Below are 26,301 nucleotides of genomic sequence, written 5' to 3'. Positions count from 1 at the left end.
GTGAATGACTGGTTTTATTAAAAAGTTTCACTGTACTCCTTTCAACATTTTAAACAGCATTTGTAAATTTTATATTTTCCCTGTCCCTTTAAAGTATTTTATTAGCAGAGGTTACTAAGGTTCTACTAAGAGACTCAGGAACCAACCTGATTAAGCTTCCACCAGCCAAGATGGGCCACTTGACGGTCAGTAGGGATGAGACTGCAGCGGGCTGGCGCACATCATTCACAGTAACACTAAAAAAAATGTAATGACCCAAACCAACTGTGTTGCCTTTAGAGGATACTAAGGAACTGTCTCGTTATCTTGAAGGCTGGTAAATAAAGAGAAAGAATCAAGCGTTGATCCTGCCTTTCCCATGAGATCCGTCTCTTCCGGTCATCACACATTGATGAAGGGGAGTTTCTCTTTATAGATGTGACCCAGCTAATACCCGTAGCAAGAATGAAGGGCTCCTACCCCTGGGTAGTCCCTGAGGAATTAATGCCAGGCAGTCATCGTGAATGGCTGCTAATGTCACAAAAACAGAGACACCAGACAGTATGTGCCTCCTGATGGGAGCACACACCTCCACCTATCATGTAGGAGAAAAAATTGAACCTAACTCTGGTCAAGACTCTAGATGCAACTGCCAACTTTTACAGTCTGCAGAAGGGGTAAAGGAAAATGTTAAACTAAACCACAAGGATACAAGGAGTGATTCTCAGACTCTGGAAAGCTTTACTGGACAAAATGAGTCTGTTTCTTCCACAGAAATTTTAAGCAAAATAAATAAATAAATAAAAGAGAAAGAGAAAGAGAGATAGAGAGATGGGTGGGCAGGAGACCTATAAATTACAGGAAACTTAAAACTCACATCTATCCATTTCAATGTATGACTTTTTCAGATTCTGTTTCAGTCTTTTACTCTGTGTGTGTGTGTGTGTGTGTGTGTGTGTGTGTGGCGTGTGTACATGTGTGTAAAAGATGACTGGGAAGATGTGAATGCTGACAGGTATCTGATGACATTAAGAAATTAAAGCAATTTTATTAGGTGTGATAGTGGTATTGTTGTTAGGTTAAAAAGTGCTTTTTTTAAAAAAAATAAATTTATTTATTTATTTATTTATTTTTGGCTGTGTTGGGTCTTTGTTTCTGTGCGAGGGCTTTCTCTAGTTGTGGCGAGTGGGGGCCACTCTTCATCGCGGTGCACAGGCCTTTCACTGTAGCGCAGCCTCTCTTGTTGCGGAGCACAGGCTCCAGACGCGCAGGCTCAGTAGTTGTGGCTCACGGGCCTAGTTTCTCCGTGGCATGTGGGATCTTCCCAGACCAGGGCACGAACCCGTGTCCCCTGCATTGGCAGGCAGATTCTCAACCACTGCGCCACCAGAGAAGCCCCAAAAAGTGCTTTTTTGTTTTTGAAGATAAATGACAACAGTTACAAGTTAAGTTATATGATGCTTGATATTTGCTTCAAATAATTTGGGTGTGTATGTGGTGAGGGGAGCTTGGTGGGTGGGAATATAGAAGAAACAACATTGGCCATGAATGGAGAATTGTTGAGGCTGGGTTTATTATACTTTGGTCTCTCTTTTTGTATATATTTGAAAGTTACCAAAATAGAAGTTTTAAAAAAAATGACTTTGTCTAACAACCAAGATCTCCCAATATTAGGCAGTTCCTGTAAAATAAATAAACTCATAGGTGTTCCTAAGATTTTAATTTCAAATCACAACTCTAAATTGTACTACATATTTTAAATTGGAACCATGGGACGAATTATCGTAGGCAGTAAAAATAATTAAAATACCAAATACGTGCAGGTTTTTCTAAGTACAAATTATTACTATTAGAACTTAGTTTCTCAAACATGTCTATGCTTAATTCTTGGGCTGCAAAGATGCTCCTCTACCAAGGAGACATGCAATCCCATTCCGGTATGGCACTTCCATCCCAAGTAGTTGTTGGGTTTGCTTTCTCATCTGGCTGAGAATTCTTAATGACCAGTGAGACCCTTGGGCAAGATGCCAACTATACCCTGGCCCAGGGAACACGGGGGTGGGGGGGTGGGCATCCCCAGTGCTCTTGGGAGTTGCTATGGCAACATCCTCTAAATGAGGGCTTCTGGCAGCCAGGGCGGTGGGTCAAAGTCCTGTCATTCCCTAATTTTTCTATTCCTGGAAGATTGTAATTTCCACTAAAAGAATAACTAATGGCCTTCATTGCTTCAGTTGGTTTTGCATTTTTTTGGTTTTTAAAAGATACTTAAATGGCTTCCTGGCTAGCTCAAAAGACCTTTAAACTTGAGGGAACTTTCTCTCCTAGGGTTTTGCCTGACTCTGCAAAGAAGGCCATTCTAATGAAACATACTAATCTAACAGTTGCAGATTCCCCGCCTCCCCCATGCAATGTGAGTCACACTGTGAGTTACAACTCGCTTGTGGAGTCACTTCAGTGAGCCAGAGTCAGCATTTAAAAATACAATGGAATTGAAGGAAAGTATCAGAAGGCATCACACATTGTAAGGATAAATATTATTTTTGAAACTTTGGTTTTATTTGTATGTGTTTAGAGGTAAATGAATTTCTTATGGTGGATCACTATCAAAAATTTTGAAAACTGCCACTTCAGTGTGAGGTGGGGAAAACAGAGAGACTGGCACACAGACAAGCGCAATAATTAATCATAAATTGACAGTGAGGAGGTAAGCCAAAAAGAAAATAAATACCAAAAAACACCTTCGGTTAAAACAAACATAAGAGCTCAAAAATAGAGCAAGTGTTAGACCCATAGTGGAAGAACAAGTTATTGTTACTAAAGATGTGGGTGTTGGCATTATGGGTTGTTTTTTTTTTTTTTTTTTTTTAATTAATTAATTAATTAATTTTTTTTTTTTTTTTGGCTGTGTTGGGTCTTCGTTTCTGTGCGAAGGCTTTCTCTAGTTGCGGCGAGTGGGGGCCACTCTTCATCGCGGTGCGCGGGCCACTCACTAACGCGGCCTCTCTTGTTGCGGAGCACAGGCTCCAGATGCGCAGGCTCAGTAGTTGTGGCTCACGGGCGTAGTTGCTCCGCGGCATGTGGGATCTTCCCAGACCAGGGCTCGAACCCGTGTTCCCTGCATTGGCAGGCAGACTCTCAACCACTGCGCCACCAGGGAAGCCCTATGGGTTGTCTTTTATGTCTGCTCCTTCCTCTGCATATATTGTTCACCATTTATTCCTTTTTGGTAGCACAGTGCCTGGCGCAGTGTAGGCCCCCATAAATAAATGTTTATTGAATGTAAACACTAGTAATTAGACCACGTGTTTCAGAGGATCTGGGAGGGGAGGACCCTGGGGTCTGGGAATCTGTATTTTAACAAGCTTTGCAGGCAGCCAATCTGCTGGCAGTTGCAGACCAGTATTAAAGAAGCACTGACCTATTCTACCCACTCTGGCCCAGGTCACACACACAGGTGACATTAGAACCAGACATGGAAATTGGGTTGTCCACATTCTGGGATAGGTTTTACCCACAACTTCACCAGCATCTCATGTTGACCACTTCTCACCAAGCACATTGCATAACCTTCTAGTAGACGTCCTGGACTCCATGCTTCCTCCCTACTCCACCTCATCCTCTCTGCTGCCCCCAGGCATTTTCCTAAACCACTCATCATTTCATTTACCTACTCTATACCTTTGGCTTTCTCTCTATTGTCAGTAGTGACGACTAAACTCCCTACATATCCTTCAGGGCTTGCCGTAGTCTGCCCCCAGCCTGGCACCTCAATTTCTTCTCTCTGCCAGTCTCCCAACTCTCTTGTTGTTTATCCCTCTGCTTCTGCAGGGGCCATCCCAGACCACTTGCATGCCCCAGGCACACCTCACCCTTGCCTGACTCTCATCTTCTGCTCATGTTGTATCCTCCAATTGGAACAGCTTCTATTTTCCTCTGAATTGCATCCATTCTCCCAGACCAAGTTCAATGCCACTTTTTATAAATCTTCTCTGATTTGGAGTTAATCATTTCTCCTCCTTTGCTTCTCTTTGCTATTTGCTCATGTCTTGCTATAGCACCAAGACGCATTGCCTTGGACTTTGTTAGTGCAGCCTGTGTTCATCTCCCTGATGAGGAAGTAAGTTCCTAGAAGGCAGTATTCATGTGTTCTTTGCTTCTTTATACATCCCACACTGCCTTACAACTAGTATTAAATGACATTTCTGTTAAATTGATTTTTCTGAGTTATGATTGCACTGAAGTCAATATTAATTGGTAGCTTAACCAACTAACTTATGTAGAATGGGCTTCAGCCTCTATGTGAAGGCTCAAAGCTCCTTGTGACTTCCTTGCCATTCCATTCCTTTATAAACCCAATCAAAAACAAAACAAAAAGTACTGTAGGGTTTGTGTGCTGTTCATGATAAAGAATTCTTTGTTTCCCTCTGGAGAGGAGGTGGGCAGATAGACAGAAGGGCAGTGATCTTAGAAAGGGCTAGCAAATTGGATCCCTAATAACTGCTATTTTTAAGAGATTGGTGGGGTGGGGGGTAGGAGTTAAAGAAATGGATGTGGCATAAGAGAAAACCGTAAGACAGAGGACAGTAAGCAAAGGGCATCTACTCTAGCTTCTCTTGTGCGTGAAAGAACCCTGCTGCTCTGCCTTTTTAATTTTAGCCCATCATGATTCTTCTCCAGGTCAGTTCTATTATTCCGTCTTTTAGCAGAGTGATATTTGGGCCATACCCAAAATAGCAAATCTTCTGCCCAGATTGGAGGTTAGAGTGGAAAGCCTGGCACAAAAGTACACATGGCTCCAGTGCTTTTATTTCCGTGACTTTGATGCCTATTAAGTAACTTTCATGTGATCACGTTGAGGGTGCTTTTGACACGTGAAATCATTATTGAATGTATTTTTTCTTTCTGTGGCAGAAAGTAAACCTAATTTTTGAAAAAAGGGACAATCCTCAAGTTGAAATAATGATTTGTCTGTTTTTGCTGTGATAGGTTCCTTGCACTGACTCCGTGGAGAGTGTATCACCTGATCTCCGTCATGATCCTTGGACGTGTTATTATGCAAATAATAAAGGATGTGGTTTTGTCTAGAACAAGAGGTAAGAAAACTCAGCATTCTTTTTTTTTTTTTTTAAAGGGTTTGTGGAAGTCTTTTTTTTTTTTTTTTAATTAATTAATTAATTTATTTTTGGCTGTGTTGGGTCTTCGTTTCTGTGCGAGGGCTTTCTCTGGTTGTGGCGAGCGGGGCCCACTCTTCATCACGGTGCGCGGGCCTCTCACCATCGCGGCCTCTCTTTTTGCGGAGCACAGGCTCCAGACGCGCAGGCTCAGTAATTGTGGCTCACGGGCCCAGTTGCTCCGTGGCATGTGGGGTCTTCCCAGACCAGGGCTCGAACCCGTGTCTCCTGCATTGGCAGGCAGATTCTCAACCACTGCGCCACCAGGGAAGCCCCTCAGCATTCATTTTTATGGTATTTAATTTTCTAGACCCTGAATGTCTGACCTTTGTATGGGCAAATTAACTGAGCGGTCTTTGAAATGGAGCAAAATAACAGATTATATAGGCACTGACCTTTCTATTTTGAAGGTTTGTTAAATATTATTTTTAAATTTATTAAATTTATTTACTGTTTATTATTTATTTAAGTGATGTTGTCCGTAGTCATAGCTACTGCTGCTGGGCAAAAGGTTTGTGTGTGTTGGTTTCTCTTTTGGCTCTAAGTGCTGTTATTTTAAATACCATTTTGGTATTCAAGTAGGCTGCAGTGAGGATATCAGTTAAATATTTATTACATCCCACATGATGAAACTGGGCCATTGGAAAATGGGCTAGTTTATATAAATGTTTTCTCTGCCTCTGTGGAGAAAAACAATAAGTTCAGGGCTTAAAAACAATTAAGTAACGGTTAAATACATTTCTAAAAATGAATTGAAAAATAAATTCATTTTAAACACCAAATTTTTCAAAAAATTCAGGTGAGAACTTGAATTATTTAAAAAATTTGCTTAAGGTTTTCTGAGTAATTTAACTATATCATACATCCGAGTCAAGCTTTTCCATACTTGGAGGAGCTTCTTTCTACCAGGGTTTGAGCTAGTTTTTGTAGATAGACAAAAATCCCTGCTTGGAATAATTGAGCCCCATGAAATTAAGTGAAATAAGTTTGATTTGATCAAAAATAACTAAGAGGGTGTTACAGTGAAGCAGTTGATTCCACTAAATGTAACCCCAGATGGAGGGATGATTTTGGTAGGGGTCCATATAGGTGGAGGCACATAAGAACTGTCCAGGGTCCTAGCCCTGGCGGGGATACTGAAGCTGCTTGTGGGAGGCACTCTTTCCTCCCTAACACTGACCCTGGGACCAGGGGTATAGGCTGTTACGGATGTACCATCATAGTGTTCTATGGTGCGCTTTAAATCTGGTTTATATTTTAAGTCTTTATGGTTCTTAAACTAACTCATGTGTAAACCATTTAGAAAGATTGTTTTACATGGGTATGTTTCAAGGTTTGAAGGTGATTCCTTCATTCGCTGTTCTGGGAAGGTGAACCGATTGGTTTTGTCCAGCTATTGCTTTTCTTGAATCTGTAGATTTAGTTTATATTCTTGTACACATTCTTCCTTCTCTCCCTCTTCTCCTCCCCACCCGCCTCTTTTCTGTTTCAGAGAACAGACACCTAACTCTCTACCTTCTAACCCTAACAGGCACCTGGCCTGATACTTTCTGTTTACTCCAGGCGTATTAATTCTGCCTAGAGGTGGGACATCCCCGAGCTGTAGGGCTTTGTGCTGGGGTTGGTGAGATCAATGCATGGTGATACCAGTGTTTCTGCCTTGATTCATAACTGATGGAGGAGAACCTGTTTCTCTCAAATTGATTTGGTAACATTTTCACCCTCTAGTTGCTCCCTCAGAGGAATCTTAGAAGAAATAGCCACTTAACCTATTTTACCTGCAGTCATTCTAGCTCAGTAGGGCAAGGGACCTCACAAAGCAAGCTGAGCATCTCGATGTTTTCAGTGGTGTACAAATTTGGTCCCAGTCTGGGCACAAGTTATAAGGAACGGACAAATGGTGGGGGGGGGGGGGCAAGGAGGAAGTGGAAAGACTTCGTGACTGTCCTTTTCTCACTCTAACGAGGACCGTTCCCTGCGTTGCCTCACCAGCTTGATGTTCTTGCAAACGTGCAACTTTCGTATTAAGTTGCAGGAAAGCTCTCCACTGCAAAGATTCAGTCCTTTAAAAAATTGGGGTGGTAGGGTGGGAAGAATACCTGTCTTCTAGAGCTAGTTGGCTCCATTTCTCAGCTGTGGAGAGGCCCCGTCAAAGACCGTATTGGTTTCCTATGGCTGCAGTGACAGATTACCACAAGCTTGGTGCCTCAATACAACAGAAATGTCTTCTCTTGCAGTCCATAATCAGTATCACGGGGCCAAAATCAAGGCGTGGGCAGGGCCGCGCTCCCGGATTCCTGGAGCGTCCCAGCTTCTGCCGGTTCCTGGTATCCTTGGCTTGTAGGGCATCTCTCCAGTCTGTGCCTTTGTGATTCCATCACCTCCTTCTCTGCCTGTGTCAAATCTCCCTGTGCCTTCCTCTTATAAGGACACTTGTGATTCCATTTGGGCCTCACCTGGATAATCCAGGACGGTGTCCCCATTTCATAGCCCATAACTTCGTCATGTTTGGTAAATCCCATTTTCCATGTAAAGTAACATGTTGCAGGTTTCGGGGATTAAGACCCGATACCTTTGGGGGCTGTTATTCAGCCTCCTACATAATCTGAACCTCTTTATCCTGTGAAATGGCAAATCCTCCTTATACCACAGGGTTGTCTAAGGGTCAGACAAGAGCGTGAAACGAAAGCACCTCAGTCAGTAACGGGGCCTTCTCTTCAGCTCCGACCTGCGACCGGAACAGCATGGGTCTGTTCACCCATCAGCCGGTCCACGTTGAGCGCCTTCCTCTCCCCAGTGCCTCTCTGCCCGAGACCACCTCTCACGCTCCAGCCTGTAGGGCGGGCATTTGTCACAGGCCAATCTTTCCGTCCGGGTTTTCACCGGGGGACGTTGCTCTGAATACAGTGTTTCTACTGCCTGAGGAGAAAAGGAGAGGCAGGACTCATGGCCGTGCTCTCCCAGCGCTCCCGGTCTGTGGCTGGCGCAGCACTGGTGCCTGCGTCGTCCTCTGCAGCCGAGTCTTTTAGGACAAAGGCCCATTGAGCCCCACGCATGGTCGGCAGGGGCCTGGCTTTGCAGGCCCTTCAGCCCAGGGCCCTGCGGTGATGAACTGGTCTCTGGGCGGCGCAGAATCGGCTTCAAGTTGGGTCCAGAGGCGGGGATGGTAGCTCCGTGGCTTCACCCAGAACCGCCTGGCTCTCATGAGCTACCCTGGCCCCACGGCAGGAGCAGTGAGGAAAGGACCCCCAGGTCACCTGGCCCCTCGCCTCTCCGCCAGCTTCCCCGCTTCCCACAGCATTTTTGGCTGAAGGGATTAAGATTCTCTTGTTAAGATTTCATTGTACCCCTCCTCTCCCTCCATCATATCTTTAATACCGTCTTAGGTACTTAATACGAAATAGGTGAGCAGAAGCGTGGCGATACCTTCTTGGGACTTAATCGTTGCGAAACCCAGGGACCCCGTGTCTCTGGTTTCTGAGTCACCGGTGTGGACGCCCTCGGCCGTGATGGATTTCTCGCTCACAGTCTCGCTGTTGTGTGCTTGACTGTGTGCTCCCCAGAATTAACCCCTTCCTCTGGGCTCTGGGGATGCTTCTGCGGTGTGGGAAACTCCTCCTGCGGCCTTCAGTTTTTCTTGACCACCTTCTCCTTCTGTCTCTTTGCCAAAGAACCAGTAATTTCCACACCCCGCTGTCTTTGAGATGCTTTTCAACAACTGCACTGGGCAGTGGAGGAGGGCTCAGCAGGTTCCCACACGCCGCCTGTGCAGGCGTCGCCAAACACTGTCCCTTTATGCCTTTCCTCCCGCCAAATCTGCACCATCCATTTGATGCTGCCTTCTGGTCGCGGTTGAACGTGGACCCACCTGGATTCGTGGCCTGTGAACTGTAGGCCTTTGTGCCCATGCCACGCTCTGTCATTCCCGCTTGTACCCTGGTGGCTCGTGTGAAACCCGGCTTCGGTCCCCGAGACCGTCCCTGAACCTTTGACCTTAGCCTTCGCAAGTTCTGTCTCCAGCCCCTGCAAGGCTGGCAGTCAGTCCTCGGTGCTTCCTTCTGTACGGCCCCACCCCGGCCCCTCACTCCCATTGCACCAGCTCCGTGACCCCAGTTCAAGCGCGCTTCTGCTCGGCCTCTTACACTGCACCGTCCTCAGCCCTGTGCTGCCCCACCCTGGTCTACGTTCAGTGATCGCGGCGCTGCTGTGCCCACCGTTCTAACGTCCTCGTTCCCTTAGCCAGCAACTGTACTCATTTTTCCAGTGTTTTTGTTATAATTAACACAATTGTATTCAGATTTCAGGTGTACCACATAGTGACTCAATATTTTATACATTGTGAAATGATCACTGCAGAAAGACCAGTTACCATCTGTCACCATACAAAGTTGTTACAATATTATTAATTAGATTCTGTATGTGTGCGTTACATCCTCATGACATATTTATTTTATAGCTGGGAGTTTGTACCTCTTAATCCCCTTCACCTGTTTTTGTTTATCTCCCCACCCCCTCCCCTCTGGCAACTATCAGTTTGTTCTCTGTATCTATGAGTCTGTTTCTATTTTGTTTCTTCACTTGTTTTTTTAGATTCCACATATAAGTGAAATCATACAGTATTTGTTTTTCTCTGTCTGACTTATTTCACTTAGCATAATACCCTCAGGTCCATCCATGTTGCCACAAATGACAAGATTTCATTCTTCTTTATGACCAAATATTTCATTGTAATATATGTATACACTACATCTTCTTTGTTTGTTCATCTAGGCAGAAAGCAAAACCAGGTCAATTGCACAATTCTAATAATCTGATAAAAGGATTCAAGCAGTTTGGAGAAACTTTTTCCTGTGGCTGAATTTTAAGAAGGATTTATCACATGCATATTTACTAGGGGATACTGAAGAACAAAAGGGACAACACCTTTGGCTTTTGTTCGATGGAAAAAGCAGAAACCACCTCTTGGCCATTTCTTTTCTTGAACTTCATTAAAACTGGTAGCGGGGAGTAGAGTGTCAAGGCATAGTCCAGTGAAGAAGGTCATTGGAGAATTAAGAAAGCAAATGAGATCTAGGTGTGTGTGTGTGTGTGTGTGTGTGTGTGTGTGTGTGTATAAATGTTGATTTCACTTGAGCATAGATATAAGCTCAAAACACCTAAAGAATGAATAGATAAAAATCTCCTTTCTCAAATAGTAGTTGTTTCAGTTCTCCTTTGTCAGTACCATTTCAAAGTTCACCTTAAATACCACCTCTGTTACGGCTGCTTTCTTGACCAGCCACATTTTCTCTCCTCCCTGAACTCCCATGGCTTATGTTTCTTGTAGAGTTCCTACACCACCTGCCTCGGTTCAGGTTTGCTGGAGTGCGGGTTCGGTCTGCCCCACTGGACAGTACGGTCCCTGAGGCAGGACCATGTGTTATACGATGCTCCATCTTCCATGGTACCTATCCACGTGTTTTGCATGTAGTAGAACCTCAATGGATATTTGTGGACAACTTGCCTGAATGAGTTATGGTAGCAGAAGTATACGCTGTATGAACTGATCGTTTCTAGAGTTTTAAGATCTAAGCGGTCCATTTTAAATAGCTCAGAATATTTCTAAGTTGAGAAATGCCTCAAGAGGAAAATACCTCCATTAACATTTCACATTTACTTCTATTGCAGGTGCACAGTTGTGGAGAAGCTTCAGTGAAAGGTAGGGAACATTCTTTTCATGTTATGGCTAATGGAGGGCAGGTGGGAGAGGTGACTGGGCCGCCAAGATGCATCTCTGAAACCATAGTTTAGTGACAGTATTGATCATAGTAATCTACAAGTGTGGGAACATAAAGAAAAATACAGTCGAAGTGAGGGCGAGGATAAAATCAGGACTCGTTCTAGGAAATAGTTCGTGTCTTGCTGTAATATTGGGGCATGTGCACGCGTGAGAGTCATGATGTGTGAGGATGGGGGTGTTTTCATTGGGGATTTCCTCTCAGACCTCATTTTGGAGCCTGAGCAACGTGCTGTAGTGGGGGAAGAACAGGGCAACCCCAAGTCCCGGAACTCTGCAGGAGCATTCCTGAAGGTTAACCAGGCTGTCGGTTCAGAGAACTCTGGGGTAAGGAGACGAGGAGGAGGGGCTGAGAGGCTTGTAGGTGGGAGGGTGCAGCGAATGTCCACAGGGCTCTGGGCTCCTTGTGCAGCCACAGGCAAATGAGTCCCCTTTTCATTTGCCATCCCCCATCCTGAAGTAAAGGCTCTCTTCTCACATGGAAGAGAAAAGAGGTGGGGCAGGTGATGAGAGGACCAGAATTCACATCACCAACTGTGCATATGAGAAGTGGAAAAGTGAGAAAATGTAAGGGTCAGTGTTCCAGTGAAATGAATTTTTGTAGTTAGTTATTTGTTTAAACTCTGCCTTAAGAATACCCTTGTATGACTGACAGAGGGATGGTTCGGTGCTCGACTTGCATCAAAGTAGACAACATGCAGTGAAGGCTCACAACGGAAACAAAGTAACGCCTTTAAAAACCCATGAAAAAAACCATAACCTGGTATATAATATACTCTTTTTTTTAAATAAATTTATTTATTTTGTTTATTTATTTTTGGCTGCATTGGGTCTTCGTTGCTATGCGCGGGCTTTCTCTAGTTGTGGCGAGCGGGGGCTACTCTTCATTCCGGTGTGCAGGCTTCTCATTGCGGTGGCTTCTCTTGTTTCAGAGCACGGGCTCTAGGCACGTGGGCTTCAGCAGTTGTGGCACGTGGGCTCAGTAGTTGTGGCGCACGGGCTTAGTTGCTCCGCGGCATGTGGGATCTTCCCAGACCAGGGCTGGAACCCGTGTCCCCTGCATTGGTAGGCGGATTCTTAACCACTGCGCCACCAGGGAAGCCCCTATAATGTACTCTTAGAAGCTGTGCTCATGAAAATAATGCTTACTTCAGGTGTAAAGGCTAATTTTATGATCAGTTTACTTCTGCGTGCTTGTTCCTTCATTTTGGAGCCCAGATTTTCATGGGCAGAATGTAAACTTGCCAAAGACTCAGCAGAGGGAGATATGGGCTATAAGAAGGGAAAGCTGGTCCTCCAGGCACAGACCCACCCCTGGCCTGGCAGTCCAGGTCCTGGCTTCCGTCCTGCCCCTGCAGACACACTGGGCCTCCTTGGATAAGTGTCTTAAGCTTTCTCTGCAGGTGTTTCCCCATTTGTCAGGTGAAGAAATTGAGCGTGCTCCCTAATTCTGGTTGGAGGAAGAAGATCTGACCAAGTGAGTTAGTGTAATTTCAAAGAAGTTTTAAAAGCTCTTTGAAGCAATACTCTTTCAGATTTACTGATACTCAGTTTGACCCGCCAAGGGCTTTGCTGAAGCCCTTGCTGTCCACAGCCCTTCTGAAGTAGTTATAAGTTGCCTGGGAGAATTCCCACTGTGCACTTCCTCTTAACATAGAAATTATTGGAATGTTTGATAAGGATCTGGAAAAAATATTAGCTATTAGTGAGCACAGCAGGACCAAGGCTCTCACTTTGCCAGTGTTGGGTTTGGTCAGGGAGTGAGTAGCTCCTTATAATGCGGCTTTTTTAAGATTTATAATATTCCACTCGTTGGGGAGCTGCCTATGTGCCCCCAGAGAAGCCATGATCATGGAAATAGGCTTTTTTTAGGGAGGGTCTCATTTACTTCAGGATCACCCAGATGGATATTCAGATGCAGCTAATTTTCCATCCTGGTCCCAACCCTGCAGCTAGTGATCTTGCCAAGTTCACTCCTCTCTTGGCCTCAGTTTTCTTACCTGCTGAGTGAAGAGGTGAGAGAGAATCATCTCGAATATCTCTTGCAGCCCTAAAAAGTCTATGATGTGATTTGAGGAGGATTAGTGTTCCTTTCATATTGTTATCCTTTTACCTTTTGGTTTGGCCAGTGCCTCTTTCAAAGTGATTTAATTCACACTAGAAAGGATACTTTCCAAAACTTTTTCACTGCACTTTCCATTGTGTAATTTCATTCTGATTTCTATTGTTCACGTTGGAGATGTGAAATTAAAATGTTTTGCTCTAATTTCTTTGATGATGATTTGGTTTGTTATTTACAGTGACTCTTGGCATCTGGTACTTGCTAGTGCCGTGTTTTTAACATTGAAAAATTCAAAACCACCTTATTTGAAGAATAAAATACAGTGCTGGATAGGAGGATCTTTGCAGGCAGAAGGAGGTGCTGTTTTGCTCATGTGAGGCAGGTGGGATTAGGATCTTTCCACTTCCAAGGTCTGAGGTGCTGAGCTCAGAAATTTCGCCCTCACTGGGCGGTAGTTAGAAATCAACATTTCTAAATCCTAAAAATGATAAAATATGATCTCAACTACAGTACCTTGCTAAGTGGGTAAACCCTAAGCATACAAGCAAAAGAATTAACATCAATGCAAACACTTTCCACCTTAGGAAACTGGATGTTTCTTCTTTTCTAATATACAGAAATTCTCCTTAATTACTGGTGGGAATGCAAAATGGTACAGCCACTTTAGAAGACAGTTTGGTGGTTTCTTACAGAACCAAATATATTCTTATCATACAGTCTGGCAGTCATACTCTTTGGTATTTACTTAAAGGAGTGAAAACTTGGGTCTACACAGAAAACAACACACAGATGTTTATAGCAGCTGTATTCATAATGCCAAAACTTGGAAGCCACCAAGATGTCCTTCAGTAAGTGAATGGATAAATAAACTGTGGTACATCCAGACAATAGAATATTAATCAGCACTAAAAAGAAATGAGCTATCAAGCCATGAAAAGACATGGAGAAACCTTAATCATATTACTAAGCAAAAGAAGCCAATCTGAAAAGGCTATGTACAATATGATTCTAACTATAAGACATTCTGGACAAGGCAAAATTATGGAAACTGTAACAAGATCAGTGGTTGCCAGGGGCTCGTGAGGATGGGAGGGATGAACAGGCAGAGAACAGAGGATTTTTAGAGCAGTGAAAATAGTCTGTATGTTACTATAATGGTAGATACAGGTCATTACACTTTTGTCCACACCCATAGAATGTACAATGCCAAGTGTGACCCCTAATGTAAACTCTGGGTTTGGGGTGATTATGACGTGTCAATGTAGGTTCATCAGTTGTAACAAATGCAGCACTCTGGTGGGGAACACTGATTACGGAGGAGGCTGTGTGTGGGGGGGGCAGAGGGTATATGAGGAATCTCTGTGCCCTCTGTTTGATTTTGCTGTGAACCTAAAACTGCTTTAAAATAATAAAATCTATTTTTAAAAAGTTAAAAAAGGAAAAAAAAGAGATCAGCATTTCTCCCCCTCTCCCCCCTCCCCACCCCCCGTGACAGCCTGCACAGCTGGGATTCCCAGGTCTGTCCGCCAGGCGTGATTGTTCCTCCTCCCAGCGTTGCGCTAGTGGTCTGCGCTCAGGCTCAGAGTGAACCAGGCCTTTTCTCTGTAGGGCTTGTTTAAGGGCCATGAAATTCACTGTTCAAAAGGTGGATGAAATCATGGACCACTCTGCCTTCATTATGCCGTTGTAGAGCTTTTCCATTAAAAAGGAGCTCCTTGAAAAGGGAGCTCTGTGCACTGTTGGCAGGAATGTACATTGGTGCAGCCACTATGGAAAACAGTATAGAGGTTGCTCAGAAAACGAAAAATAACACATTCAGATGGTCCAGTAATTCCACTCCTGGGTCTCGATCCAAAGGGAATGAAATCACTGTCCTGAAGAGATGTGTGCACACACCTCCCCCGTGTTCACTGCAGCACTGTTCACAATAGCCAAGACTTGGAAGCAACTCAGCGTCCACCAGTGGATGAATTGATAAAGAAAACTGGTATATATACACAATGGAATGTTACTCAGCCATTCAAAAGGAAGGAAATTCTACAACATGGATGAACCTGGAAGGCGTATGTTAAGTGAAATAAGTCAGACAGAGAAAGACAAATACTGTGTGATCTCCCTTTTATGTGGAATCTAAAAAAGTTGCTCATAAAAAAAACAGCAGATTGGTAGTTGCCGGGGCCAGGGGTGGAAGCAAGGAGGTGTTGGTCAAAGGGCACAAACCTCCAGTTATAAGATGAATGGGTTCTGGGAAACTAATGTGCAGCATAGTGACTCTAGCTAACAGTACCATATTGTGTACTTGAAAGTTGCTAAGACAGTAGATCTGAAATGTTCTCACCACCACAATGACAAAATGGTAATGATGTGAGGTGAAGGATGTGTAAACTATCCATTGTGGTAATCATTTCGCAATATGTACATCTATCAGATCATCATATTGTGCACCTTAAACTTACACAAGGTTATATGTCAATTATATCTCAGTAAAACTGGAAAGGAAAGTAAATTTTTCCCTCCTATAATCCTAGTGGCTTATTTCACAGACTCTGGGAAAAGTTGCTTTTGTCAGCTAAGCTTAAAGCATTTCCTCCAAAATTTAGCATGAAGATGGTGATGTCTATGTACAAGAAGGGTATTCACAAGTATAACGTGTTATACCTAACTAGTAAATAACAGTAAAGCCAGCATCAAATTTCTGATGTCATCAACAATAAAAATTGGATCATTTTAATCAGACGCCATTCACATATCAATTTTTGTACCTGGAAAGTTCATTTTGTGCAAATGTGATTCTCAAGTGTGTAAGTCCTGAGAAGGGCTGGTGCTTGCCCTTTTTCTTTACTAAACAGTAAGCCCCAACTCTGCAATATGAACAGGATTTATACAGAGCAGTCTGTCAACTGAACCAAATTAACATCTTCTATGGCTCGTTCCTAGTCTTGGGATGAAACGTGACCCGTGGTATCATGGCTCTTAATTCTCGTGTGACTGTGGCCGCTGACTGAATAATGGCCTCTGTTAACAAAGGAGAAATTGTGCCCATTACCTTTAAAAACATAAAATTGGTTTCAGTTTGGCCTGGTTTTTCTAAGGAAGTATAAATTAGAAAAAAGTACTTTTACTTATGTATACATCGATCATTCAAAATTTCTTTCCCTAATTCGTTAATAGTTTTGTATGTTATAATCCAGATGAAGGAGCTCTTCTCCTCATAAATCCTGTTTTACTGTTCAATGTCAATTTACAGAAAATACAATTCTTTCATCAACACTACAGATTTTGGAAATTACGGCTGAGAACTCTGGGATTTAATAACAGACATTGCCAGAATCCCGATACCTCAGCCGGTGTCTTTCACAGGAAGTGGGGAGTGGCTTTTCAGGAAGGTAACGAGGGCATCAGATCTACTTTGCCTTACCTTGAGCTGACTCTTGGGGTGGGCACAGCAGAGAATTAACAGACGCAGTCTTCCTAGAGCCAGCAGGGGTTAGCAGGCGTTGTGGGCTTTTTGCCTGCAGCTTGGTCAAATCCCAGGACTCCTTCTCTCTCTCTCTCTCTCTCTCTCTCTCTCTCACCTGCTCTTAAGAGAAGCAATTCTGTGGCCCTACTAGGTGAGATGAAATGCCCTTGTGTCTTGTCAACTTCCAGATAATTGCCAAAGTGTTCTGTTTCTATTTTTTTCTGGAGAAAAGGAGCCAAGAATTGTCGGTTGTAGAGCCCAGTCCTGAGCTTGCCCCAGCTCATAGGCCCAGAACCAATTGGAGCATGTAAGTAAGAGCCGTCTAATTAATTAAATCCTTGAGCACAACACCACGCTTCCGTTAAAAGTGAAAAGTCATCTAGCATTTGCTAAATTGTCTCCTCTGAGGAATAGAATTTAGTGTGAAAACTGCGTATTCTGTATTTATGAATCGTCATCACTCATCAAAATTCCACAGACAGGAGGAATCACCAAGTCAGAAGCACTAAGTAGTCACATGGTAGCTTAAAAAGTTTTCTTTCTTTCTTTGGTATTAGGCATAGCAGTAATTCTGACTCATGCATTGAAACTACTAGATTTTACAGTTTTAGTGTTTTCAAAAGTGCCTAAAATCACCTTGTAGCTTGTATTTTGTCACCTTTCTAAGAAGGCATACCATGTGGAAGCTTTATTTTTTAACTTCAGCCAGAACTGCGCTTAGGAAGCCACATCTCCATGAGTTTTAAAAGAAAGTCTTGCTGTGAAGGATACATTCGACTGGATTAAATGAAAAATTCTTTTCCTCAGAAAAAAAAAATTCACTTAAATTCAGAATATGCTGGATTTTTAAACACAAGCATATCTGGGCTTGGGGAGTCTTTGGCTGGAGATGCCTGGGCCAGCCTGGGGGCAAAGCACCACTTTGAAAGTCTCTACCCTGCCAACATAAAAATCCAAATAGGCCTTTTATTCCTTTTTTCAAAAATAATAATTGAGCACAATTCTGTAGTCATATATCGCACAATGGAAAGTTGAAGCCCTTTTATTCCTGTCTCTCCGGAAAGAACGGACCCATTCAGCAACTGAGAGATGGTGAGCTCTTAGGCAGCGCGGCTGCAATGTGGCTTAGAATTCTCCACCCAGATTCCAATCTGTTGTGTTCATTCTTAAAAGTTGTACTTTGACAATCAGACCAGTTGAAGACAAGTGCGGAACAAAGGACTACAAGCCGTTTTGAAAGCTGTTTGAGGGCGAAGGGGACAATTCTGCTTCTTATCTCTTCACCATCAGTGGGGTCTCTACATAAAAAGTGTTGACTTCCTAAAAATGCCTCATGCTAGAACTTTAAGGGCTGTTTTTTCCTCTCAGGAGCCCCTCAAGCTAAAAGCCCTCCCTGAAACTGACGTGCATCTTCACAACAGCAACTGATCTATTTCTTAGGCATTAAAAATAAAATGAAACAGGAAGTACAAATTACTGTGTATAAAATAAATAAGCTACAAGGATATATTGTACAATGCAGGGAATATAGCCAGTATTTTCTAATAACTATAAATGGAGTATAACTTTAAAACACTGTGAATCACTATGTTGTACACCCGTAACTTATATAATATTGTACATCGACTATACCTCAAGAAAATAAAAGAAGAAAGAAAATGAAACAGGAAGTACATTTCATCGCCCACTGGCTTCATTGACAAGGGAGACAAATTGTTAGACCTGTTCCTGGCTGTGCATTCCTTTCATGAGTAACATGTTCTCCTTATATTCAAGCAGATTTATCAAGTCAAAACGTGGGCAGGAAGCCCAGGAGTCAGGCTCTCAGTGAGTCTGGGAGCAGCAGCCCCTGACTTAATACTCAGGGCTCCTAAGTAAAATGCACTCAATATTATATTTTATTACAGTTTATAATTTTTGGTTTTGATAATTTGGGACATTTCTTAAAGCTAATGTAATTCCATAATCTTATTCAATAACGAGTCCAATCAGCTTTTTTCCCCCATTATTTTAGCTCTGTTTCATCTTTGCTTAATTAAAAATGTGTGTACGTCACTGTTTTCTGTGGCTTCATCCTGGCTGTCTACAGCCACTTCATAAGAAACAAAAATTCCAGCTTTGATCATTTTAATCTATGTTTTCAGATTCTCTCAGGCTCCTTGCTTATTAGGTTTGATTAGGTACTGGATCCTGCATTATTAAGGATTTGAGAATGTAGTTCACTTATAAATATATCAAGTAATTAAGCTAGACTAATTGTTACCTAGTAGCATTCTTGCTTCAATAAACTTAAATTACCAGAAGGAAGAATGGTTAGTAGTTAATATTTCTCTTAACTTTCCCTGGCCTATGCTGTGATTATTTGAACATAAATTAAGATTTCACAGGTATTTGAAACTTTTTGTCCTTTGTCTGTCTGTCTTTCTGTCTCTTTCTCTTTCTCTTTGTCTCTCTCTCTCTCTTGTTCCTAAACAATATTTATAGTCATATTTGCCTAATAGCATTTAAAACATAACTTTTTTCTTGATTTTAAAAGTAATACATGCTAATTTAGAAAACTGAAAATATAGGGAACTTATTGTAAAAAAGAACACTCAAACCTTATAAACCCATCACCCAGAAATTAAACTCACTTTCAATTTTATTTTTTCCAGTCTTTTTGTAAAATTGTATCTGATTTTGTTCATTCATCGTTTCAACAAATATTTATTGTGTGCCTTTATTGCCAGTACTTCTAGGCATTAGTAGAATTAAACAAAAAGCAACAACTCTGTCCTCCTGCAGGTCACATTCTAGTGAGTGAGACAGAAAATAAATTACTACAATAGTAATTGTACATGTAATAGTACATGTAATAGTACATGTTAGATGGTGAACGATGTTTAAGGGAAACTGAAGCAGGAGAGGGGATCAGGGAGTGTGAGGGTGGGAGGTGAGGGTCAAGTTGTATTAAAGTGCTCAGGAAAGCCCTCACTGAAGAAGAGTTTTGAGCAAAGACTTGAAGGAGGTGAAGTTGTGAATCATGTCTGGTTGAAGAGCTTCTAGTCAGAGGGAACAGCAAGTGCAAAGGCCCTGGGGCCTGGTGATTTTTGTTTTATACTAGTAAGTTTTTTTTTTAAATCAACTGTAGTAACTAGAATAAATGGAATATTGTGTAGCTAATTAAGATCATATTGTGAAAGTATGAAAATGGGATATGAGATATGAAAATGTATCATTTATTGCTAATTGTAAAAAAAATTGTAGATTTAAAGCATTACAGGGAGGTATAATGCACAGTACCTTACAGTTATGTGTTGAACATGTCTGGTAGCTCTTGCGAAGGGAAGACAGGTGGTTTTTGTTTTCTTGATTTTGTTTATCTTTATTATCAATACATTTTACTTCTGTAATGAACATGCATAGCCTTTAACATGAAGAGAGACGAAAGATACTCAGTGAAGGGGGAGAGCACCCCACCAGTCAGGGTGAAGCCTGTGACTGTGGACATGGGAGACGACACACCGCTTCAGGTATTCAGTTCACGTAAGGGCTCCGGCTCCTGAGCTGCTGACCGGAAATGGGGCTCTGGTTATGCAGATGGCACGGCCCAGGCCTTGGAAACAGGTCAGGGTCGAAGTGCAGAGAAGCAGCGGGGCTCAGAGGGGGGGCGGGAGCCTCAGGAATGCGTCAGAGGCATTACAAGTGGGCCCTGACCAGCCCAAGTGTCACTTGATGCTGAGCTTCATAGGATTGGGGCAAAGAAAAATGACTAATGTATTATTGAGCAATACATTAAAATGATGAATTTCCAAGGTTAGGTGGTGTTCGAGGGGTGGGATAAAAGTTCTTAAATCCTTCCTTTCTGAGGCTCAGTGACAGGTACAGGTGAAGGGCCTGCGTGCATATCCTCATGATTTAGACACCCCCAGAAAGCTTATTTAAGTAAAATTTGGAAACTCTTTGTATCCTCCAGAGTAAGATTTATATCTCTATCCTTATACTCCAAGCTGTAGTCTTTGGGCAATTCAAACAAGAATGAACCTGAGAAGACAGTGTGTTCTCTTCTGGACGCCCCACCCCTGGGTTCTGTAGGTCAGCCAGTCTGTCTGTCTCTCAGCTGTCAGTCGTCCATCGGTCAGCTATCAGTCTATCCAACCTACCTACCTACACATGTTCCTAAATTATCTTTTAATGATCGTATTTTATATATTGAAGGACATATGTAACATACACAGAAGTTGTAGTCATTATAATAAAACAGATCATCATGAACTTCCCCCCAAACAGGACTGATGCTACTGCATCTCCCTTACCTTCTCCTGCTGCCTTCCCAGGCTGAAAGCAAGCACGGTCCTGATACTTGTGTTCTTTGTTCCTTTGCTTTAAAAAAAATATGTGTGTGTGTTTGTATACACATATAAATATATGTATATGTATTTATATGTATATAGATATATATAAATGCATATAAATATATGTGTATGTATATAAATATTTGTATATGTGTATATATGTATATGTATACATATATATTTAAATTACATACACATGTATTCCTAAATAAAAATTTCACTTTTGAGGTCTATTAAAAATGGTTCCATATTTATGTAGTCTTCTAGAACTAATATCTTACCACTAAACTTTTACAAAAAGATAAATCCATGTTGCTGTGTATAGCTGCGGTTCCTTCTTTTTTGTTGCTGTGTAATGTTCCATCATGTGACTATACCACAGTTGATTTATATGCTCTCTTTGCATTGGACTTGGGACATTTTTTACCAGACTGTCCACTGCTTCTGTGAGTTTCTGAGTTTGCTGCATGACAGTACCAACAGTCACAAAAAGGGAAAAGGCAAATGCCTAACACATAAAGTGAGTGGTTTTCTAAGCCAGAATACTGTATATTTGAAAGCTTGTGTAAAGTCTGCCTCCACACTTGGGCTCTGACAGCTGGAATGATTTCCTTGCACGCTTGACAGTGTTCTAGGGCTGGCCGCCGCTAGAGGGTGTGGGAGAGCTGGGCCATCAGCGTGTTGGAGAGGCTGAGGATAACGTGCCTGCTGTTGAGGCCTAGCTGCGTGGCACCAGTGATTTTAGTATGTGCACATTTCAGCGGGACAAAAACACCAGTGTCGCTTCAGTTACAATAAGAAGATCCAATTAAAGGTTACACCTCTATCTGTACAGGTCTGTGCCAGGTTATGCACACATTTTAACGTAGGCGGAGTGGAAAAATGAACAAGGATGAAGAGTAGTGATAGGCTGCATCAAAGGAGAATAAGACAGACTGGGTGGGGAGGAAATTCACGTACAAATGGCCCAAAACAATGACAGATGACTCTGCTTCTCAGTTGAGAAACAGGCTGATGCTCGAGGCCTCCAAGAACTCAGCAGTATTTTGAGTGTATCACCCTGTTTACTGCGTATTTCTATCCAGTGTCTCAAGAAATCTTCTGAATGTTCTTTATTACGTGCTCTCCAGAGTCTCCTTCCCTTGCTGGTCCCTGACTTAGTACTTTTTCCTCTCTTGGAAATGAATGGAAACCCATGGCTTTTTCCCTCCCACAGAGCTCTAAATAACCTTGAATCAAGAATCCCAGAAAATGGCTTGATTTCCGGTTTCATGGAGAGAGAACTTCTTGTGAGTTGTTTGCCCCAGGCCAGCAACTGACCTGTGAAATATTGAGGGCAAAGGCCCCTGCTTGTTAGAAACGTGTGCGAAAGAAAGGGCTGCCAAAGTATGTCCTAGACCAAATAATCCCCCTACCACCCCCCCTAAAGATGTCTGCCTCCTAATGCCCAGCACCTGGGATTATATTCCTAACATGGCAAAAGGAACTTTGCAGATGTGATTAAGTTGAGGATCTTTACGATGGGAGGTGATCCTGGATTATCCAGACGGGCCAGTGTAATTATAAGGGTCTTTGTGAGAGGGAGGCAGGCAGGCAGGCAGAGAGGAGAGAAGAGGCTGCTAGCTTTGAAGATGGGGTGTGGCGCCATGAGCCAAGGACAGGCAGCCTCCAGAAGGCGGAAGAGCCAAGGAAACAGATCTTCCCCCAGAGCCTCTAGAAGGAATGCAGCCCGGCAGACCCATTTTAGATTCTCATCACCAGAACCGTAAAATGATAAATTGGTGAGGTTTTAAGCCACTAATTTGATAATTCGTGTAGCAGCAATAGGAAACTCCCATAGTGTTCCTTATCATATGAAAGAACCGGCTTGGTTTGAAAATGTCGAGGGTGGGCTTACCAACTCACATCTCCACCCACTGAGGAAAGGCAGTTTGACCCCAGCATGTGGGAGAACTGCGTCCTGAAACAAGGAGGGTTAGAGTGATGCCAGGCGAGGTGACGAAGCACCGGGAAAGGACAGGGAGCCCAGGGTGGCCTGGGAGAATGTTCCCACTGGCACATAAGAGAGCTTGAAAAGGAAACACGAGGTCAAGATGGTCCAAAAGAGTCCTGAAGATGCCGTACTTGGAAACCAGGGGCAAATATTATTTCACGGAGGAGGCTATTAACAGTTTCCAGGAGCAAATTGTATTAAAACATTTGTAGAGACCTTTGTAAATAGTTGTCCATGCTTTTGTTTATGTGCAGAGGAAGAGGGCGTCTTTTGGGGTAAAAATACGAATTCAGGGGCTTAAGGATGAGATGAGGGCTGAGAAAATGGAGGTAGGTCGTGTGAACCATGTATTAGAAAATATTAGTGTTGAATGAACGCAGAGAGATTAAACAGTGGCCAGGAAAAGCAGCAACTTGTCTTTTGTTGTTGTTGTTTACATTTTTTTATTGTGGTAAAATACACATCATGTAAAATTTACCATGAGTGACATTTAGTACATTCACAATGTCATGCAGCCGTCACCACTGTCTAGTTCTAGAACAGTTTCGTCACCCTCAAAAGGAAACCCTATAATTATAATGCCCATAATCACTTCCCACGCTCCCCTGCCCCTAGCTCCTGGCAGCCACTAATCTGCTTCCTGTCTCTGTGGGCTTTCCCTATTCTGGATATTTCTTATAAATGGAATCATACAATATGTGGCCTTATTGTTCCTGGCTTCTTTCACTTAGCATGATGTCTTCAAGGTTCATCCATGTTGTAGCAAGTATCAGTTCCTCACTCCTTTTCGGGGCTGAATAATATTCCATTATTTGGATGTACAGCATTTTACTTGATGGACATTTAGATCATTTCCACTTTTTTGGCTGTTGTGAACAGTGAACAGCTTGGTTTTCTCTTGTGTGGTTTTGTTTTCGGGATAGAAGGGTGTGACTGTGTGGGAGAAGATGGGGACACGGCAGGGCGGGACTGCTGTGGTCCATGCTGCCCGGTCGCTGGGTAGAACTTGCAGGGAGAGTCACTAGGGGGCAGGATGATGTCCAGGGGAGAGGTGGACCTGGGCAGGCGATTCGCTTTGCTTGTCGTCCATAAATATCCTCTGGAGAATTGAAGATGGTGTAATAAAACTTGGCAAATGCTGGAATGCCTGCTGGGGAAGCTGGATTCTAGGCAGCCTCCGTGCCTCCGGCAGCGAGAGCACTGCTTCTAAAGGAGGAATCCAAGAATGTGCCCTTCACTTGTCATTTTAGTCATGTGTCCTTTAAAATAATTTTTTGAAAGAGAAGGGACCATACAGGAAGGAGGGGAATGGGAGGGTACCTTATGATTTAGAGGTACATCGTAAAAGGAGGAAAAAGGCCGTGGTGTCGTATCCTTATTGGGGTAGATTGCATTACTCATGTGCTGTTTCAGTTTTTTTGAAGGCTATTCTTACTTGTGCCTGTTTTTAATACCTGAACAACTGGGAGAGAGAACTTATAATCCTGCAGTCATTTGGCTTGTATTCTTAGAGAGTATTTTTAAACTCAACTTTCAGAGCCCTCCAACGTCATTTAAAGCACAGGAAGTGCTTTCAGTATTCATTTCTCCTAAAGTGCACGTTTTAGATTTTGAATAGGATTTTTACTTCCACTGAAAACACATTTTAGCATATCTTTTCCTTGGTGTTTGGGGTTTTTTCGGGGGGAGGGGTCAGTTGTTACCTTTATTAAAATGAGTGATATTTTCAGTCATGACTCAGGAGTCATCTGCTCTGGAAAGAAAACTAAGCTCCAAAGCTTATCAAGCTAAACATCCCCAAGTCAGAAATGGATGTTTATTTTGAATAAATCACACTTTTAAATACTTTTTTTTTTCCCCTGGGGCTAAGTTGGAATGAAATCATCTTCCTTTAAAGGGCTTTTAATGGCTGCACCATGCTTGGAATATGTAATGAAACCTCAGTAATTGAGAGGATTTTTAAATGAAAAAGAAATTTGTATTTTTAAATTGAGAAATGGATCTGAAATTGACTTGGGGTCACAACAGGATTGTCCCAATCTAAATCCTCAGTAAACTGGACTAGGAAAGACTGCCCTTCTCCACACTCTTGCCCACATGTGAGCTGTCCCATGAATACATAGGCAATTGAGTTGGACCACTTCTGCTTCCCTAATGAAAGGGGAGAAGTGACCCTGGTTGGAGGAATTTGTTTATGCTCTTTGTGTAGGGCACATAGAAAGTTAGAGATCGACTTAGAAGTTTGTCTCTGTTCCTTGTTCAAGGCATGAAAGTCCTCCAGCAGTAAAAGAAGAATACAAGGCTTACAATAAATGAATTTTCTCCTGCTGGTTAGAATATGAGATTGATAATTTAATCAATCAATTTTAGCTAAAATCCTAGAGAAAGCTTTTCAGCATTTCCTTACTACTTTCTTATTCTTCTGTCTTTGAAAACCAGAACAGTTTTACCCAGTAATAATTTCAGGATATGAAATTGTTGGAAAACTTGACATGATGATGCCATATTTGTATGTATTCATATAGTCAGAGCTAAAGGGCTTTGGAAAACCTGCTGTTAACAGAACTGAATGTATTGTATACCTTTATTTTTTATGGAAGGGTTTCATTATACACATTGAAAGGGGAACTTGGAAGAACCAGAGATATCCTTAGGCAAAATCATCCATCTATTTCTGTAGCCAAAATTAATGCTGCTGAAGCAAGAGTTACTGTTTTGGGATCAAAAATTAAGTTCCCATTGTTGGTAACACAATCATGGTTATTATTCAAAGAAAGTTAATAAAGAGCCAGGCTCTGCGAGAGGATGGTGGAAAGTGAGCGTGGAATGTATTAAAAATGGTTCTTTTATTCTGAGGAAACCCAGTTTTCCTGTTATTTGTTGAGGAGGTCATTAACCCTCGATGCTTTCCCTCCATAAAATCTCTTTCATCTCGGGCCTGACTCTGAAATTCTTCACTTGAACTTCTTGTGGTATTTGTAACAGGATGAAACACTTTACAAATGTCAATCTTTTGGGTTGTGAATGGAGAAGGGGAGGTGACAGTGTCCATGGTCACCCTCTAGGTCTCTATAGAGCTGCTATTTTGGATTCCTGCTGAAACTCTGGGGCCACTTGCCCTGTCGGTGTCTTGAGCTTGAATCCGTGGCTCCATTCTTCCAACATTTAGTAGATGCCTGCTGTGTATAAGGCACTCTGCTGGATGTGTGGCATAGAACCTCATATTCTGTCAAGATTTTGTTGTATTTTCCTTGATGCTGGAACAAGGGGTAAAGTTCTCAGACGTCTATCAGAGAGGTGGTACAGATAATAAGAGAGTTGTGCATTGTCAGGCATGGTTGAAGCTGTGTCAGTTCACTTTTAAAGTAATTCCTAAAAGAGTCTATTGCCATTTGCTCTACGTAAAGGGAGAAAGCCAGTGGCACCAGAATGAAAATGGCTGTATTACATCATCAGGAAAAGTTTTCATTGGTACATTATGCCTGGAGGGGAGGAAGTCTGTGGTTATATTTAGATTGATTCTGTT

General features: G+C 42.5%; 1 protein-coding gene across 1 annotated transcript in view; it reads left to right on the top strand.

Annotated features, from left to right (window-relative positions):
* Positions 1 to 26,301, top strand: part of RETREG1 (reticulophagy regulator 1) — a 125,940-nt gene that overhangs the window by 28,662 nt on the left and 70,977 nt on the right. The window contains exons 2-3 of the mRNA XM_059916138.1: positions 4,966 to 5,072; positions 10,818 to 10,848. Of these exons, the coding sequence (XP_059772121.1) occupies positions 4,966 to 5,072; positions 10,818 to 10,848 (138 nt within the window). The remainder of the gene's footprint in view (positions 1 to 4,965; positions 5,073 to 10,817; positions 10,849 to 26,301) is intronic.

Source organism: Balaenoptera ricei, chromosome 3 (genome assembly GCF_028023285.1).
Source record: "Balaenoptera ricei isolate mBalRic1 chromosome 3, mBalRic1.hap2, whole genome shotgun sequence".
Taxonomy (NCBI): Eukaryota; Metazoa; Chordata; class Mammalia; order Artiodactyla; family Balaenopteridae; genus Balaenoptera; species Balaenoptera ricei.
This window is presented reverse-complemented; position numbering and strand designations above follow the sequence as displayed.